Genomic DNA, 17,481 nt, shown 5'->3' with positions numbered 1-17,481 from the left:
GAGCAAGATAGCCTTACAGCAGTGAGCACATAAAATGGCTGCAGCCCACTACCAGAGCATGTGACCTGCACTAGTACATGCTCTACCTTATCCATACACTGCACCCTGCCCAGGGGGGTACCTTGAGCTTTCCATAGGGGTGACTGATGTGCACAGACAGGGAAGGGTTAGGCCCAGCCAGTGGAGACACTGGCCAGGGGGACAGGGCAGTCCACTGACTGCACACAGGCCCTGCGCTGGCAGGCCTGAGTCACCATTTTAAAGCTACTCATGTGGGTGGCGTAATCTACGCTGCAGGCCCACTAGTAGCATCTGTCATCACCAGCCCTGGCACACACAGTGCACTTTACTAGGGACTCCATGGTGATACAAATATGCCAATCAGGTATATTCAATTAATATGACAATTTACAGAGGGAGCACTTACACTCTGACACTGATCAGCAGTGGCAGAGTGTCCAAAGCATCTAAATCGGCAAAAACGAAATCCAGCACAGCATCAAAACACACGAGTCAGAGGCAAAAAGATGGGGGAAGAACCACGCCAAAAGGTGTCAGGTCTAACAGCCTCTATAAGTGGTTGAACGCTCAGGGCATTTCACTGAGCATCCAGTACCTGGAGGTTCCTTTAAAATGCGAGGGCAGACACTCTGCCTCTGGTGCATAGTGAATCACAAATGGCAGTTGCCCTAGGAGGTGGTAAAGGGCATCTTCCCGTAATGGAGAGAACCCTTGCAGAGAATGTGCAGTGTCTAAATTTTTGGAGTTTCCAAGCTAGTACTCCCTCACAGACGCCTTCTGCTTCGTGATCGGGATTTTGGCAGCCAGGCATTCTTCCACTAACTTTGTTGCCTGTTCCCTCCATCAAGTTCAACCCCTACAACTATGTTTGTTAAACATCCTTCTGTTGTGTTTTTTATTGGCCCAGCTAGGCCTTGCTGTGGCCACAGTTAAAGATAATTTGCCTGCCTTTTTCGCCTTCTTACGGTTACCCGATCTGCCTTCCCTCTTTAAGTCACGTCTTGTGATGCGTTTTTTGCTGGAACTGACCACTGTCTTCCTACCAGTACCCTTTGAGATGCTGCTTTGGTACCTTAATTTGTTTCAAGATGGTTTCCCCAGTCACAATTGCATCCTCTAAGCGAGTGAGTGAACTCCTGCCATTGTATGTCCAACAACCATACACTTCGTTCTTCTTGGTCACGGTAGTCCACTGGACAAAGACATTTTGTTCTGCCAAAGGAGGTTATACCCTTCCACATAGGGTAATCTATTACTCTGCTGGCCTGCTATGTTCCACCTCACCCCTCTAAGAAGGAGGAAAAGCTTGACCGACTTGACCCTAGGAGGGCTCTTACTTTTGCTACCAAGCGAACCAGAGATGGCCTGCTTTTACTGACTTCTTTGTATCGAAAGTGTCTCAATGGATTTTCCTATGCATAAAGATCTGCTATGGGCTAGCTCGGAAGCATCCTACTTTGCATTCTCACTCTACCATAGCAAAGTCTGCTGCTACTGTTCTGGCGCGCATTGTGCCAGTTATGGAAATTTACCAGGCTTCTATGTGGCAATCCCTCCACACATTCACAAAGCACTGCTGCCTGGGCAACCAGGCCTGATAGGATTGGCACCTTGCCTACCGGCTTTCCTGGTCCGAGGCATTCCTCAGACCCATCACCTACGGATGTACTGCGTTGGTATCTATTCACAACTCGAGCAATCTGCATTAGAAGTCTTCAGCAGAAGAACAAGTTACTTACCTTCGGTTGGTTACACCTTTGCCAGTAGAGATTCTATCTAACTGCAGATTCCTCACCAATCCTCTCTCCTTCCTGTTTTGTGGAGTGAACTTGCACAGTCCATTAATAAGGTCCCAGATCTGAAACATCTGCACACTTCACTTCTGCTTTCATTGTCTCCACTTATGACAGTACATACAGAGAACATAACGAAACTGATGTCAGTGCACCAAGTGGTGGTCTTAATGTGACCCTCAACGTTGCATCCGGAACCGCCCAACACGAGCTGTCAACGTGTGAGGAAATTGCTTTAAAACTTTCTGATCCAGTCTGGTGCCTGGGGGAAGTTCACAAGGTGAAGAATATACAGTTAGTGTCTACCAGAAAAGGAATTACCGCAAGTAAGAAACTTGTTTGTTAAATAAAAAATACCACAGGGGTTGTTGATTATTTATATTAAAAAATCTGTTTGCAGATAATTCCATTCATGATGATGCTGTTGTCAGTAGGATCTGCCATAAGCAGCTAAAATGGTTTTACGCATACCGAGCTGTGTATTTTTTTCTGTCTTAACTTATCACCACTGTTAACTTTCATTTTCACTATTAGCTTTAACATGAAACCTAGGCCGATTGCAGATAAGTACTCTGGGGTGAACAGTGTGGCTATGTGTAAGGAAAAAAGTTTCCTCTTTAAGCACAGTTCTAAAGAAGTGTCTTGTTGGTGGTAAAGGAAGTAAAAGTAGATTACCTTAAATGCAATAATTTTTCATTTTTCACAGAATTTTGACTCTGAGAAGGAAAAGGAATTAGAAAGACAAGCCCGCATTGAAGCCAGTTTACGTGAACGAGAGCGGGAAGTTCAAAAGGCACGTTCAGAACAAACCAAGGAAATTGACCGGGAAAGAGAGCAGCATAAACGGGAGGAAGCCATTCAGAATTTCAAGGCTTTGCTGTCTGATATGGTGAATTTTTACATTACTCTCCCATTTTGCCATTTCACTCTTATGTCGAGCATCTATGGCAGTGTTTTCAGTTGTTCTTGATTGTTATGTGATATTTAACATAGCATTACTTGAAAACTGTCTTGAGTTTTCTGGTTGTTGCAGTGTCACTAGGTGAATTCTTGAATGCTTGTGCACACCAGTAGTAAACTTTGCGTAGAACAGCTATGGCTTTCCTCTTCAAATTGTTAGGAGTGACAAAGCCGAAGACCACCACCCCTACTCCCAAAGACCATTGGCTTGTTCTTATAATCTATTTCCAGAAAGTCTACAACGCCTTGATTAGCACCTGAAGTATTTAATCTAGCAGGATTATTAAGCGCACCAAGTTTTCATCTTTTATAACCGTTTGGAAATGCAATTACCATTAGTAATTTCAAAATGGCATATCATTTTGTGAGAACAGTAGGTACTGAGAGAACAATTTCCAAATCTTCTAGTTTATTATCTCTTGCAGTGTTCATTAACTGTAGTTCCTCTGCAGTGGACGTTTAAATATAGTGTCTAAACCACACCATCATTTGCTGTTCCTGTTTCCATCCATTTAATAGCAATCCTGCCGGTATTCAAATAATAATGGCAATAAAAAGCCCTCTTAATTTTTATTGTAGTTACAAGCATGACTACACTTAACAGACATGATTTTAGCAAAGAGTATTATTATTGTACCCACTGTTTCGCAAATGTCTGACTGAATAGTACTAAGTGGTGATTTACTTGCAACTTCATACCACCTACAGCAAACTTGCCCCATTTTGGTTAGCTTTTGGGACAGGTGTCTACTCTTGATACATTCATTTTATTTAACATTGATGCGTCGTGCATTATATGGAGCCTACGAAATAGGAAGTTTACATGATATATTCCTGCATTCCTCAACTATTTCTTCAGTCTCTCTTAGAAGCAATTAAATATTTTATACAGAAATGTTTCTACAGAGTGACCGCTTCTGATGCTCTGCAGCTTGCAAGTTTCACAGAAAAATGACAATGTGAAATTTGGAACGCTTGGTTAAGTTGACCCTAGCTCACAGGGATTTTCTATTTATAAATCTGAGTTAAACCTAGGTCATTTAGCAAACAAGCATTGAAAATGCAACAGGTCTCGCCTTTGGTTAAGTTAAAGCCATTTGCTTTGCTAATGGTATTGTTAGCAAATCAAATGGCTTTAACTTAATAAAAGGAGAGGCCTATTGCATTTTCAATGCTTGTTTAACATTACTGCTTGCAACCATGCCTGATGTACTAAGTGTTTGTACTACGAAATTTAAAGTTGTATTCTTGTGGATAAATGTTGACACTCATTACAAGCATTGCAGTAGAATCGAGAAGAGCAAAAACTAGTTTTTGACAGGTATTACAATCCCTCCGAGAAAAGCTGGCTCTCTCCCATAAAAATATTTTTAGTTCTACAGGGGATTACTGAAACGGTCCCACTAAAAGTATTAGTCTAGCAGCAAATAGCCAGTGTGTTCCTATTAACAGTAATACAGGTCTGATTAACGTTCACAGTATTCCATTGAAGGATGCACAGCAATGGAGAGAAATATTGCTACTCGTCCGATTAACAACCGTACAGGTACTACACGTTTAAAAGTATTAGCTTTGCCATTAGCGATACTATTCTTGCTTGGGTGTACTGCGGTTGTTTCAGTTCCAGCACTGCCTTACTGTGAAGAATAGGTACTCTGCCATTATAAGTATTGTAGCCTCATCAACACGATATGGCAGTCTCACTATTTATATTAGACTGCAGTTGAATTGCATCGGCGCTTCCAGTTAAACTTCCTGCTGAGAACTCCTGGCACCACCCGAACAAAACAGACACGGTCCTATTTTAGGAGCGCCGGTATTGCGTCAATGACGATGCTACAGTCTATTTGAGAAGTGCCCGGAATTCTTCCATAAAAACCCAACAATCCAAATGATGGGTGCATACACCGTGTACTCTAAAACAAATGGATAAATGCAGTACAGTATTGTGTTGAGACAGATCAGCGGGGTTACAGCTTTCACAGTGTTTGTGGGCATTCACATGTCCTAGAAAATGCAATAAGCTGTGTGGCGCGCTGGAGGATGCTAGGTAAGCAGCGGGTATTCTCGTGCTGTCGCTCCAGGCAGTCCACGTCCAGTGCCAGGCTGCAAGGGCTTCCAAATCACAATGCTCAGACGCTGGGATACGAGCGAGCACTAAAGTGACATGTTTCTGATATGTGCGCAATAGCATTGAGCTGTGGGGCGCGATAACGAGACAGGGCGACAGCTCCAGCATCCGTGCGGCAGACAAGGTTAAAGCAGGACACGGGCTGCAAGAGCTCCGCATAGCGCCGCATACCGTACAAAGAGCCGTTGCAGGGCATCCAATGCATGCAGTTTGGCAGCCTAGTAGTGCTCCCAGGGTCCCTATCACAACTCCCGGAGGCTGCCGTGGTCTGTGCCACACACACCACCCGAGGGGTGACGGCACAGCGAGGGGTGGGTCCGCATCCTTCACTGAGTACTAAGAGGGAGCATCCGCGTGAAAGGCATGGGATGTGGGTAGAGGACATGCCTCGGGAGCTGGCGGGCACTTGATAGAGGAGATTCCCACCAGGAGGGATGCCCAGTTGAGGTTGCTGGCAACTGCATTTTCAAATGGTGTGGTAGGTGCGCCTCAGGGAGTTGAATGCAAGTTATGCTTTACTAGGCTCTAACATTAATCGTCCCCGCACTCACCTCTCAGCGCCGTCTCTTCTCCCCAGTGATCTATTGCTGAAAGGGGCGCCTCGCAGCCCAAAAAGATGGATGGAAGTGACGCTACATCGAGCTCCCGCGAACCCGGGGAGCCACCTCCGCTGCCCCCTGCGGGGCTCCCCGGTGATGCCCGGGGGGGGGGGGGCGGTGCTAGACACGGTGCAAGCGGCAGGAGCAGCAGATGCACACACTCGCTCACATACAACCAGGGAACTGAGAGCAGCCAGGGAGGCAGGTACGGGTCTGTGGGGGACTGGGGCTGGCACAGTTCGGGTTGGAGCGAGCCGCCGAAGCTGGGCTCCTACCCATGATTGTTCAAGCTTCTTCCATCGTTCATACCTACGCGGTTTTGGAAGGAACCCTCTCGTTATATCTATCCAAACATGCTTACATTGTCTTGTTTGTAAATATCATTTGCTGAAATGCAATGGTTCAGTGGCCGAATACGGGTGTCGCCCTCTTTCTGCTCCTGTAGTTCCCTCTTAGTTTGCTTAAGTGTTTGCACATGTGGCAATGTTTGTGTTTAGGAGATCGGTTTCGTTTAAAAGCATTTGCTTTCGGTGGGAATGTTCGCACAGAGCAGAGTTGGCAGTTTGGGTCTGACTCTGTCTCTGTCTAATGTTTGCTTTCGTAGATGTTTTATTTTGTGCCAACACATCGAACATGCAACCTCGCAAACACTACTTCTTTTACTCGTAAAAAAGAATGCAGAATAATATTTGGTTATGTGCAAAGTGTAACAAGCACTCGCCAGGCAGCCACGACACCCGCGCTTTACTTGTAACATTAAAAGTAAAGTGCGGGTGCCGCGATTATACGAAAAGTAGAGAAAAACAAGCGCCCACCACAACGCCGAGTTTACTCTTTTTGCTGCCCCACTTGGACGGCCTCGTCGGACTTACTGCTGGCGTAAAAGGTTTATCTTCTTCTTTATGGGGCCATCTGTTTCGCCCCATGAAGAAGATAAGAAACCTTTTATGCCAGCAGTAGGTCGGGGCAGCCCATCCGAATGGGACAGCTCAGAAAGAGAAAACAGTACGTCACTGTAACCTCTTTTCCAATGGCTGGCCACCGTTTAGCATGAACGGTGACACCAGCTAATGGAAAAGAGGGGTGGGGCTTAAGCCCGCTAGTGAAATCTACCCTAAAAACATAAGATCTCGCAAGCGAGACTGCGCATGCGCAGCCTACGCTAGCTGAGACCTCAATATTTTCCAATAAAGCTACAAGTAACCTTTTTTTCTGCCAGAATATTCCTATTATCACACTTCAGTGATGGAAATGTTAAAGGCATTTGATATTCTAGTGTAGGTCTAAGAAAACTTAGTTGAACTTCTTAAAGATTGGTCACCCTGCACCTTATAGTCAAAGTGGAAACCTTGAACGTGAGTATTTTTTTGCAATGTACTTTTTTTCCTTGGTTTGTGATGATGACATTTGAGACTAATTGTCATGTCGGTTTTAGGTACGATCATCTGATGTATCGTGGTCTGATACAAGGCGAACCCTCAGGAAAGATCACCGATGGGAATCTGGATCGGCTTTAGACCGAGAAGAAAAGGAAAAACTTTTTACTGAACATATCGAAGCGCTCACCAAAAAAAAGAGGGAACACTTCAGGCAACTCCTGGATGAAACCACTGCGGTATACCTAATACTCTCACTAAGCCTTTCTCTCGAGATTCTTTGAGTCGCAGGAAACTCTACCACCATTTTTTATTTTAGTGCACACCTGAATGTATAACAAACTTGCATTAGCAGCTGCTGATATTCTACATATTTCTTCTGTTGTGAAATGTGCCACCCAAGTTCTTACCCACATTTATATATTTCAGTGGATTAAAGCTGAACTGTAATATACTATGCTTTTCTGTTGCAGATTACCCTAACGTCGTCTTGGAAGGAGGTGAAAAAGATGATTAAGGAAGATCCCCGGTGTATTAAATATTCTTCAAGTGACCGGGTATGCTATGTTATTTGCCTCTATTTGCTACATTAAATCTAGAACAATTAAACTGCAAAATTTTACTTTGCGCTGTCAATTATTCACAAAGAACAATTTGTTTGCCTCCTCCAGCACATCTTTTGGCATAATTTCTTTTATTGCTTTTTACTGCTTTTGAAGACCTTTGTGATGAACCCTGCCAGTTTTGTTATTTAATACTCTTACCATTTCAGTAATAGTTAAATATTTACTTGCTATAAAATAGTAAAATGTAGTGTGAGCTGCTGCGTGTGGAGAAAGCTGAAGTGTTGCCTTAAAGGTTAACAGAAAGTAATTGTCTTAACTCAGATGAACTAGTTTCATTAATGTTTTTTTCTCATTTTTTTAATGTATTTTTTACTCATTAACAATGCACACCCTTTCAAATTGTCTTTAAAGTTTTGTATACTTGTTTCAGTTGCATCTTTTTTAATGGAATGCTACTTCAGTGCATATAGAAAGCTATATTGATCAGTTGATAAGACTCAATAGGACTACATTGATTGATGTAATGAAGAAACTGTTGATCCTAAAAACTTTACGATAAATGAATGAATTGTATATCGTCGCAATGATTGCGAATGTATAAAAGGAGTAAAAGCAAGAACATTTAAAGAATACATCAAAAACCAAGATTATAAAAAAGAAACAAAATGAACAGATTCAATGATAAGCATGTGCTCACAGTCATGGTTATCCAAAGAGGAAACACGACACCCTAAAACATGAAAACTGAGCCAGATGTTAGTCCCATCCAGGCACTAATCTATGGAAATGCGCAATTCCAGACAGCTGCTGGATCCGAGAACCAAAATGCGCACCCCCAACCAAAGCCTCAGAATTTCGAAGTTAAAACTGAAGGAGTGAGTGGAGACCATGATATGTGAAGGGGATTGGGAGTAACCCGTTTTCATTGATATAATTTAGAAATAGGCAGTAAAGCGGCACCAGGCAAACAGAGTACTTATTTCGGAAGACTGTTGTTGAAGTAGATGGACTCCAGCTGAAACAGCCACTGCTTCTAGGCAGACCATGGATCTGTACCACTGTCATTAGCAGCGTCAAGCATCCCATGCTGAGCGGGGCTCCTAATGGGGAGATGGAATTTCCTCATGGGTAATAATATCTTTTGCTGTATCAGGCCCACTCATGCCCACAGCTCACTGTTCAAAGCACAGTGCTCCAGTGGCTAACCCTCCAGTTACAAAAAACTACTCAAGTTGCTGCCTCCAATCCCTGGAAAAGTTGGTAGGGTATTGTCTGATTGTTTCCTACTTAACCCATTGCACTGGACACTATGTGGTCCAGTAAAGTATCTTCATAGGTTTTGGTCACAGCCCTTTTTCAACCAGCGTGGAACAAAAATACATTTGAAATAGTGTTCTTCATTATATGCACTGAAAATGCAACAGAAGCTCAGTGGGGAAACATTTTAAATTTGACGATCAGATGAATTTGTTTATTGGTTTGATTAGGTCTGGACTCTTAAATGTCACACCAGTGCATGCACATGGGCTGGAAACTGAAGTCTGAAATGTTCATCCAGTCATTCACTAGTTCGCTTCTCTGTTGCTTTCCTGGCTGTCCTCCTCTTTGGTGTCACTAATGATCGTTTTGGCCCAGTATAAAATGCCAGTTGGGAGGTGGAGAAGACTCAAAGTACTTCATACAGATAATAGATTCAGAAATATAACTTCCAGGTTCCGAAATGAATAGGTAGCTGACATGCTTCTGTAAAGCTCTAAAAATGAAGTAGTCTAAGAATCAAATAGGTGGAGGCAGAACATGGAATCTTCAGTTATTTCAGCCACTAGTAAGCGAAAGAGATTCTACCAAGGTCAGGTGATAAAAAAGAGGATTAGTTACCAAACTACCAAAGTTTAACTTAAGGGTAGCGTCATAAGAGTGTTGATGGCTGATGGTCTTTTTGGAGAAGACTTGAATTGTCTTGAAGTTATAGCTTTTCACATTTGGTGATCTTGTTTTTCTGCCCCTGTGTTTTTTGGGAAACTGGTGTTGGACGGTTTCCAAGAGGAGCAGCATAGCTTTCCTTTCAGAATGGGATATAAATATGATGTGAAGGAATTCCTTGCTGAGAAACCTTCTGATTGGGGGCATTAATAGCCTATCAGATGGAAATGGTTAACACATAGTCCACTCCTTACACTATCTGCCAGCGTCCCTAATGTTTTCCTTTACCCTTTTATGTAAACCCTCCCCATCCCTTTCTCCATTGCACAGTCTTTACTGCTGGCCATGAACACAAAATAATCCACCACACTTGGGATCCCAAAAGAGTTTTATTTTGCAAGAGACTAGAGAAAACTCAAAGAATAATAATAATTAAACCTAAAACTGCCAATCTGCCATTAATGATTTTTTTTGCCTTTCTATTATGAATTAAAGAAAAACTGATTAGCGATTAATATGCTAAAAGAAATTCCTAAAAAGGTTTTAAATAGTTTATTTTAAGAAATGGTAAGACAAACTACTTGCTGACCTACAGAGCCTATACACTCATAATGACCTAAAAGCTGTGCTGTTTATGGCATAAAACAAGGACCCCCTGAGTGAGATCAAAATCCTGGATCAGGGCAAAGCAATTTTTAGCAACAACATATATCCAGGCATTAACAAAGTAGACAACTGGCAAGAGTAGATCAAAAAAACACAAGTAAAAAATATACTAACACATAATCATGATGTCATGAAATTTAATAATACTGATAAAAACGATGGGCATATTCAAGTACATACTCATAATAATAAAAGATATACACAATAATAAAAAGAGAATTTCACATTCAATTATTATGTTCTTTAAAAGTTAGTGAGGGGAGATAGACTGAAATAAGTTCCCCAGCTGATTGGAGAAATTGATGTCCGTCTGCCAACGCGTTTCGACACCAGAGTGTCTTCGTCAGGACAATATCAGCATATATCTACAATTCAAAGAGTCATGATTACAATACATATTCACTTGTGTATATACAAATATAATTTGTTTCTTTTTTCTTTTTTCCTTCTTACATAAAGCCAGTTATGTCTTACTATTTGAACAGAAAATTACCACAATGAAACGAACACATAAAAACATAAACAATTTAAGATAAAGACAAAGATAGCTTGTGAAGCAAAAATATGAGCAGCTATTCAATGCTTCTCCCATAAAATTTATCAAACCTTCCCTTGTTGATCACCTAGAGAGTTGGCCCCTACTTAGGCCCCATAGGTGTATACTGAGACATTTCACATTATACATTTTGTCATGCAGCCTAGAAATAGACCACGGAGATTATTGATGCCAATTCTTTCCCTGCTAGCCAATTTATTAGTCATTCCAAAGGGAAGTATAATTATGGTATGATTCTCCCATTCCGATCCATAATACCTGTCGATAAAGGTTTCTACCCACTTATAAGGACTACTATTTCGTTGGAGGGTCTATACATTTCTACGGAGTTTCTTTCTTTTTTTAAAAATTATCCTGGAGTCAAAGATAGAGAAGAAGACCCCCTATTTCTTACGTTCTTACCAAAAGGCGTTTTTTTTAATATTATAAAAGTAACACATACTATAGTGTGTATTCCATCTATCTTTGTATAACCTACCACTCGAGGATAGTTCTGTGTTCCTTCGTGTGTTCATTCACTACAACTCGTTCTGGGTGAAACCGGAACTGCATTTCATGTTCTGTTTCTTATATTACTTCACTATCTAAAAAGCAATATTATGGTCTGTTAAGTTACTTCACGTGGTTTTGGATTCCTATATTTATACATATAGCTACTTTCAGGTATTACCGTGTAGTATGTTGTTGTATTGGTTTCCGTGATAGTGAAGCGACTTCTTGCTTTAAAACAATTTTTTGTTCAGGTATTCCTATATTTCAAAGATAAAACAAGTGGTAGAGGAAGGAAAGAGGATTGGAAAAAGAAAAGATACTTTTAGGCGCTAGAACGCTATTGTACATTTCTTCTATATGCGTGTTTGTATGTGGCCGCCGTGTTTCTCGTTATCCTCAGCTTACCTTAGTTAAAAACAGGGCCGCCTATAGTGATATTCAGTGGCGCTTGTACGGGTATTCCCACGTATTCTTTGTTTGAAGGCCAGAATTACTTTCTGTGAGAATAGCAAGAGAATATAGATAGTAAATGGTAAATATCTCCACCGTAACTTCAAAGCGTGCTAGAACGCTATTATACATTTCTTCTCCGTGCGCGTTTGTATGTGGCCGCCGTGTTTACTGGTATCCTCAGCTTACCTTAGTTAAAAACAGGGCCGCCTATAATTATATTCAGTGGCGTTTGTACGGTCATTCCCACGTATTCTTTGTTTGGAGGCCAAGATTACTTTCTGTGAGAATAGCAAGAGAATATAAATAGTAAATGGTAAATATCTCCACCGTAATTTCAAGGCGTGCATAAAATTATTTTACACTCGTCAAAGGAAGGACGGATACTGTTTGCTAGAAAACTGCTCCTCCAATTACCTCATAAGCGCCCACATTCTTTGAAAGGCGTCACAGATGTCGGAAAACTCCAGTTGTAGCGGCGCTCGAGAAGATTATTAACTTCACGGCAGTAGGTTCCCGTCGTCGAACCTTTACGTGCAAAGCGAGACAACCCAGTTTCAGATAAACATTCTGTCTCTAGCATTGCAAGATAACTAATAAATGCATTTTAGCTGTGGCACATACTTTACGCTATCCGTCAGGAAATATTGCGAAACTACCATACGATGTCTTAGTATTTATCTATGGCCACTCACTCCAGTTACGCAAAGTAAAAGAGGGGAAAGTTACTCCCAAGTTTGAAGAGCTAACACGGTTCGGATTCATGCACAAAGCGCATACCTGCTATAGGTGAAATATCACAGCGTCTATGATGGCGGCGAAGGGATGAAAAGGAACAGGACAAGGATTGTAAACTTCCAATCGATAGGTTCTTATATAGTGGTGTCTCATTGGTGGACTTTTCTAGCTCCACCCATATTTAAAGTGCAAGTACACATGTTGGTGAATACACATATGGCCTACATTTTCCATGTAAAATGGTTGGAAAAACCGGGGGAGAAAGAGGGGGAAAGAAAATTTTTTTGGTTGTGATTATCGAGAACAGATTCAGCAAAACAAAAGATATATTCGAAGCCAGATTGGTCACACAGATATAATAGACTACTCTAAGATTGAGAGGTTCATACTAGTCGCGCAAACTGAATGACTGCTTCTAATCCCAATGTTCATTGGTTCATTTACGTAATGGCATTTTCCCAGGGTAATTCCAGATTCAGCCCCCGGTCGAAGGTGCCCAGAGTGAAAATCCAGTACACCTCTTTTTTCTTTCTTACTTTCTCACCTCCATTATGATCAGAAAGGTGTATTCTCTCCAGAATGCACCATTTCATTTCTGTTGGTGAGTGTTTGTATTCAGTGTAGTGGTTCACTAAGGGTGCCGGGTGCTTCTTCGTTTTTATAGCGGATCTATGTTCAGTCAGGCGGGTTTTAATTGCCCGGGAGGTCTCACCTACGTATCCTAAATTACAGGGACACACTATTAAATAGACTACGTTCCGGGTGTTACAGGTGCATAGCTCCTTAGTTTTAATCGAGACACCATTGAAGATCATGGGGTCATTGGTAAAAATAGAGTTGCAAGATAGACAAGTGCCACAGCGGGATGTACCGCCGACTCCGTTTTTTCCATCAATAGACTTCTGTACAAATGGGATCTCAGGTGATTTCACAAACCGAGATCTGACAATAAGGTCTTTCAGATTTTTATTTCGCCGATGAGCGAACATAGGCTTGGCCAGTTTACTCTCATTTTGGTTCACATTAAGAAGGTGCCAATTAGAATTGATCACTTGTCTAATCGTTGAGTTCAGGGTGGAGTGCCTCGTGATACAGACAAGTTTTTGTTCTTTGACCTGTCTTTGAGTATTTATCAGGGAGTCTCGGTCGAAAAACCGTGCTCTCTTATAGGCTTCTCTCACCAAGCGATGAGGGTAACCTCGCTCTAAAAATTTCCTTTTCATTGCGACTGATTGGAGGTCATAATCTTTGATGTTCGTACAATTCCTCCTTACTCTGAGGAATTGAGAAAAGGGGATACTATCCTTTTGGCACCTAGGATGGTAACTTTTGAAGTGTAATAAGGTGTTTCTGGCCGTTGGCTTCGTGTACAAGTCAACTTCAAGATGTCCATCCTCATTACATCTAATATAGATGTCCAGAAACTCCACTCTATATGCATCAATGTGTGCAGTGAAGTGTAAATTCACGTCTGCAAGATTTAGCCACGTCAGAAACTCCATTAGAGTCTGCTCCCCATCGGTCCATACAAAAAAGATGTCGTCAATGTAACGGTACCAATGTAACGGTACCAATGGGAAACAGACTCAAAAAAAGGCGCGATTTCATTGTGAATGAACTTTGATTCGAAAAGCGACATGTACACATTCGCTATAGATGGTGCCATGGACGCCCCCATACTTACTCCCTTAGTCTGGAGGTACATTTCCGTTCCGAATTCAAAGAAATTTTCTTTTAGGACCAATGTCAGACATTCTTTGATGAAGGGCTTTGAGCATGGGATATCATACTTGTCTATGAACCACATCGTTGCAGCGATTGCTTCAGTCTGTGGGATGTTGCTATACAACGATTCGATATCTAAGGTGACTAACAGATCTCTATGTTTATTGAAAGTGAGATTTTCCACTTTGTGGATGATATCCCCCGTATCTCTGATGTAGGAGGGCGTCAGAGGAATGAAAGGACGCAATATTTTGTCCAAATATTTTGAGATAGCCTCCAGGGGAGTCCCTAAAGTAGAAACGATGGGTCTATAGGGTGGATCCAGTTCATTCTTATGGATCTTGGGTAATCCATATATACACGAAACCTTTTTCTCAGATGTATTCAAAAAAGCACATTCCTTTTCTGTTATGATACCCATTACCTTTGCTTTCAGAGTAATTCTTTGAATAGTTTTGATAATTCTCTCTGTGGGATTAAGTTTAATTTTCCTATAGAAAGTAGTATCACTCAACATATTTCGCATTTTTGTTTCGTACATAGTGGTATCCAAAATAACGATACCTCCCCCTTTGTCGCTACTCTTAATGGTGACCAATTTGTTGTTTTTAAACTCATTAATGGACCCATGTTCCTCTTTCGTGATATTATATTTTGGCTTCGGAATGAAGCGAAAGGCTTGCTCAAGACGGGTCATCACTACTTTTTCAAAAATAGCGGTTTCCGGGCCTATCTGATCTAGGGTCGGGGTAAAATTAGAAGGCAGAGATACTACATTGGTAATCCTATTGTCTGTTTGTAGATGCTCACTATCCAAAAAGTATTTTTTAAGTCTAATCTTACGAAAGAAAGAGTGGATATCTTGGTATACTTCAAACAGATTTGCATTGGTGTGAGGGACATAGGAGAGGCCTTTTGACAACAGAGACACATCACCAGCTGTCAAATTATGTAGGGATAAGTTAAAGATAGGGATCACATCCCGTGTCTCCAATACTGCTTGTTCCGCGTTTCCAGGTATTGCTGGGGCTCCTGTGGATATTGATGGTTGTGGTATTGGCCTCTCGGCTGGTTCTGATATTGGCCTCTTGACTGATTCGCAAATCTCACCTTTTGTCGTCCCCGTCTCCCCCCTCGCTGGCCTAAAAAAGGTTGTCTCATATTTCTTCGGCCATTCTGGGGATTGTACGGACCCTCATCTTGATATGCTATATCGCTGTCTCCATCTGATTCTGGATCAGAGGAGTCAGAAAAAGTATTAACTTTTTGATGTGGGTTATAATTGAAATCTCCCTGTTGATGTTCAGCCTTGTAAAAACTGTCAGACAGGTAAGGATATGTACGTTCTATCGTGTAGAACCTTTTGTCTTTGGAAAACTTATCAGTTTTTCTTTTCCTTAAGTAGTCCGTAAACGACAGAACGTCTTTCTTTGCTGCTTCTAGGTGTTTTTCTGCTTCTTCTAAAGTTAACGCTTGTTTAATTTTGTCCTCTAGATTGTCTATTTCTTTCCTTATATCTGAAGCTATTTCTTTCGATGTCGATATAATAAGAATCATCAGATCCCTGGAGCAACGGCTGGCTATCATGCTCCACTTATTTAAAAAGGTTTTTACATCTACAAATAGACCAGGGATGTTACGAACTCTTAGTCCTAACGGGATTATGCCTGCTTTTAAATAATTTAACATAAATTCCCCATGGGCTTCTATCCTGACTAGTTTCTTTTGGAGAGCTTGCAGTTTGCTAACGTCAGAGTTGTTATTAGTGTTGGTGGTCGAGCTGCTACCAAAAGCCGTGCTTGTTCCTACCAGAGTTTCAAAATCTTCATCGGAGAAGCCGAAGGTCTGAAGATTGGCCATTTCAGAGATCTGTTTAAGACAGTCCAAAGGGAGAAGAATTAGCAACAATATCCTGCGCAATAATATAAATGACAAGTCGAATAAATCAATTACATGAGACCAAGGATAAGGTATTCAAAAAAAGAAAGATCAGAAAGTGTTCATGTTTGTGGTAAAAAACAAGACAGGATTATGGCAACAACAGATAAACGAACAAGTCCCACACGGCTTGCCGTGGGTAGATTATGGCATAAAACAAGGACCCCCTGAGTGAGATCAAAATCCTGGATCAGGGCAAAGCAATTTTTAGCAACAACATATATCCAGGCATTAACAAAGTAGACAACTGGCAAGAGTAGATCAAAAAAACACAAGTAAAAAATATACTAACACATAATCATGATGTCATGAAATTTAATAATACTGATAAAAACGATGGGCATATTCAAGTACATACTCATAATAATAAAAGATATACACAATAATAAAAAGAGAATTTCACATTCAATTATTATGTTCTTTAAAAGTTAGTGAGGGGAGATAGACTGAAATAAGTTCCCCAGCTGATTGGAGAAATTGATGTCCGTCTGCCAACGCGTTTCGACACCAGAGTGTCTTCGTCAGGACAATATCAGCATATATCTACAATTCAAAGAGTCATGATTACAATACATATTCACTTGTGTATATACAAATATAATTTGTTTCTTTTTTCTTTTTTCCTTCTTACATAAAGCCAGTTATGTCTTACTATTTGAACAGAAAATTACCACAATGAAACGAACACATAAAAACATAAACAATTTAAGATAAAGACAAAGATAGCTTGTGAAGCAAAAATATGAGCAGCTATTCAATGCTTCTCCCATAAAATTTATCAAACCTTCCCTTGTTGATCACCTAGAGAGTTGGCCCCTACTTAGGCCCCATAGGTGTATACTGAGACATTTCACATTATACATTTTGTCATGCAGCCTAGAAATAGACCACGGAGATTATTGATGCCAATTCTTTCCCTGCTAGCCAATTTATTAGTCATTCCAAAGGGAAGTATAATTATGGTATGATTCTCCCATTCCGATCCATAATACCTGTCGATAAAGGTTTCTACCCACTTATAAGGACTACTATTTCGTTGGAGGGTCTATACATTTCTACGGAGTTTCTTTCTTTTTTTAAAAATTATCCTGGAGTCAAAGATAGAGAAGAAGACCCCCTATTTCTTACGTTCTTACCAAAAGGCGTTTTTTTTAATATTATAAAAGTAACACATACTATAGTGTGTATTCCATCTATCTTTGTATAACCTACCACTCGAGGATAGTTCTGTGTTCCTTCGTGTGTTCATTCACTACAACTCGTTCTGGGTGAAACCGGAACTGCATTTCATGTTCTGTTTCTTATATTACTTCACTATCTAAAAAGCAATATTATGGTCTGTTAAGTTACTTCACGTGGTTTTGGATTCCTATATTTATACATATAGCTACTTTCAGGTATTACCGTGTAGTATGTTGTTGTATTGGTTTCCGTGATAGTGAAGCGACTTCTTGCTTTAAAACAATTTTTTGTTCAGGTATTCCTATATTTCAAAGATAAAACAAGTGGTAGAGGAAGGAAAGAGGATTGGAAAAAGAAAAGATACT

At 40.9% G+C, this 17,481-nt stretch overlaps 1 protein-coding gene across 1 annotated transcript in view; it reads left to right on the top strand.

Annotated features, from left to right (window-relative positions):
• Positions 1–17,481, top strand: part of TCERG1 (transcription elongation regulator 1) — an 800,085-nt gene that overhangs the window by 714,405 nt on the left and 68,199 nt on the right. The window contains exons 17-19 of the mRNA XM_078653039.1: positions 2,521–2,703; positions 6,940–7,119; positions 7,354–7,437. Coding sequence (XP_078509165.1) covers positions 2,521–2,703; positions 6,940–7,119; positions 7,354–7,437 — 447 coding nt within the window. The remainder of the gene's footprint in view (positions 1–2,520; positions 2,704–6,939; positions 7,120–7,353; positions 7,438–17,481) is intronic.

The sequence above is a fragment of the Lissotriton helveticus genome, chromosome 7 (genome assembly GCF_964261635.1).
Source record: "Lissotriton helveticus chromosome 7, aLisHel1.1, whole genome shotgun sequence".
NCBI classification, from domain to species: Eukaryota; Metazoa; Chordata; class Amphibia; order Caudata; family Salamandridae; genus Lissotriton; species Lissotriton helveticus.
This window is presented reverse-complemented; position numbering and strand designations above follow the sequence as displayed.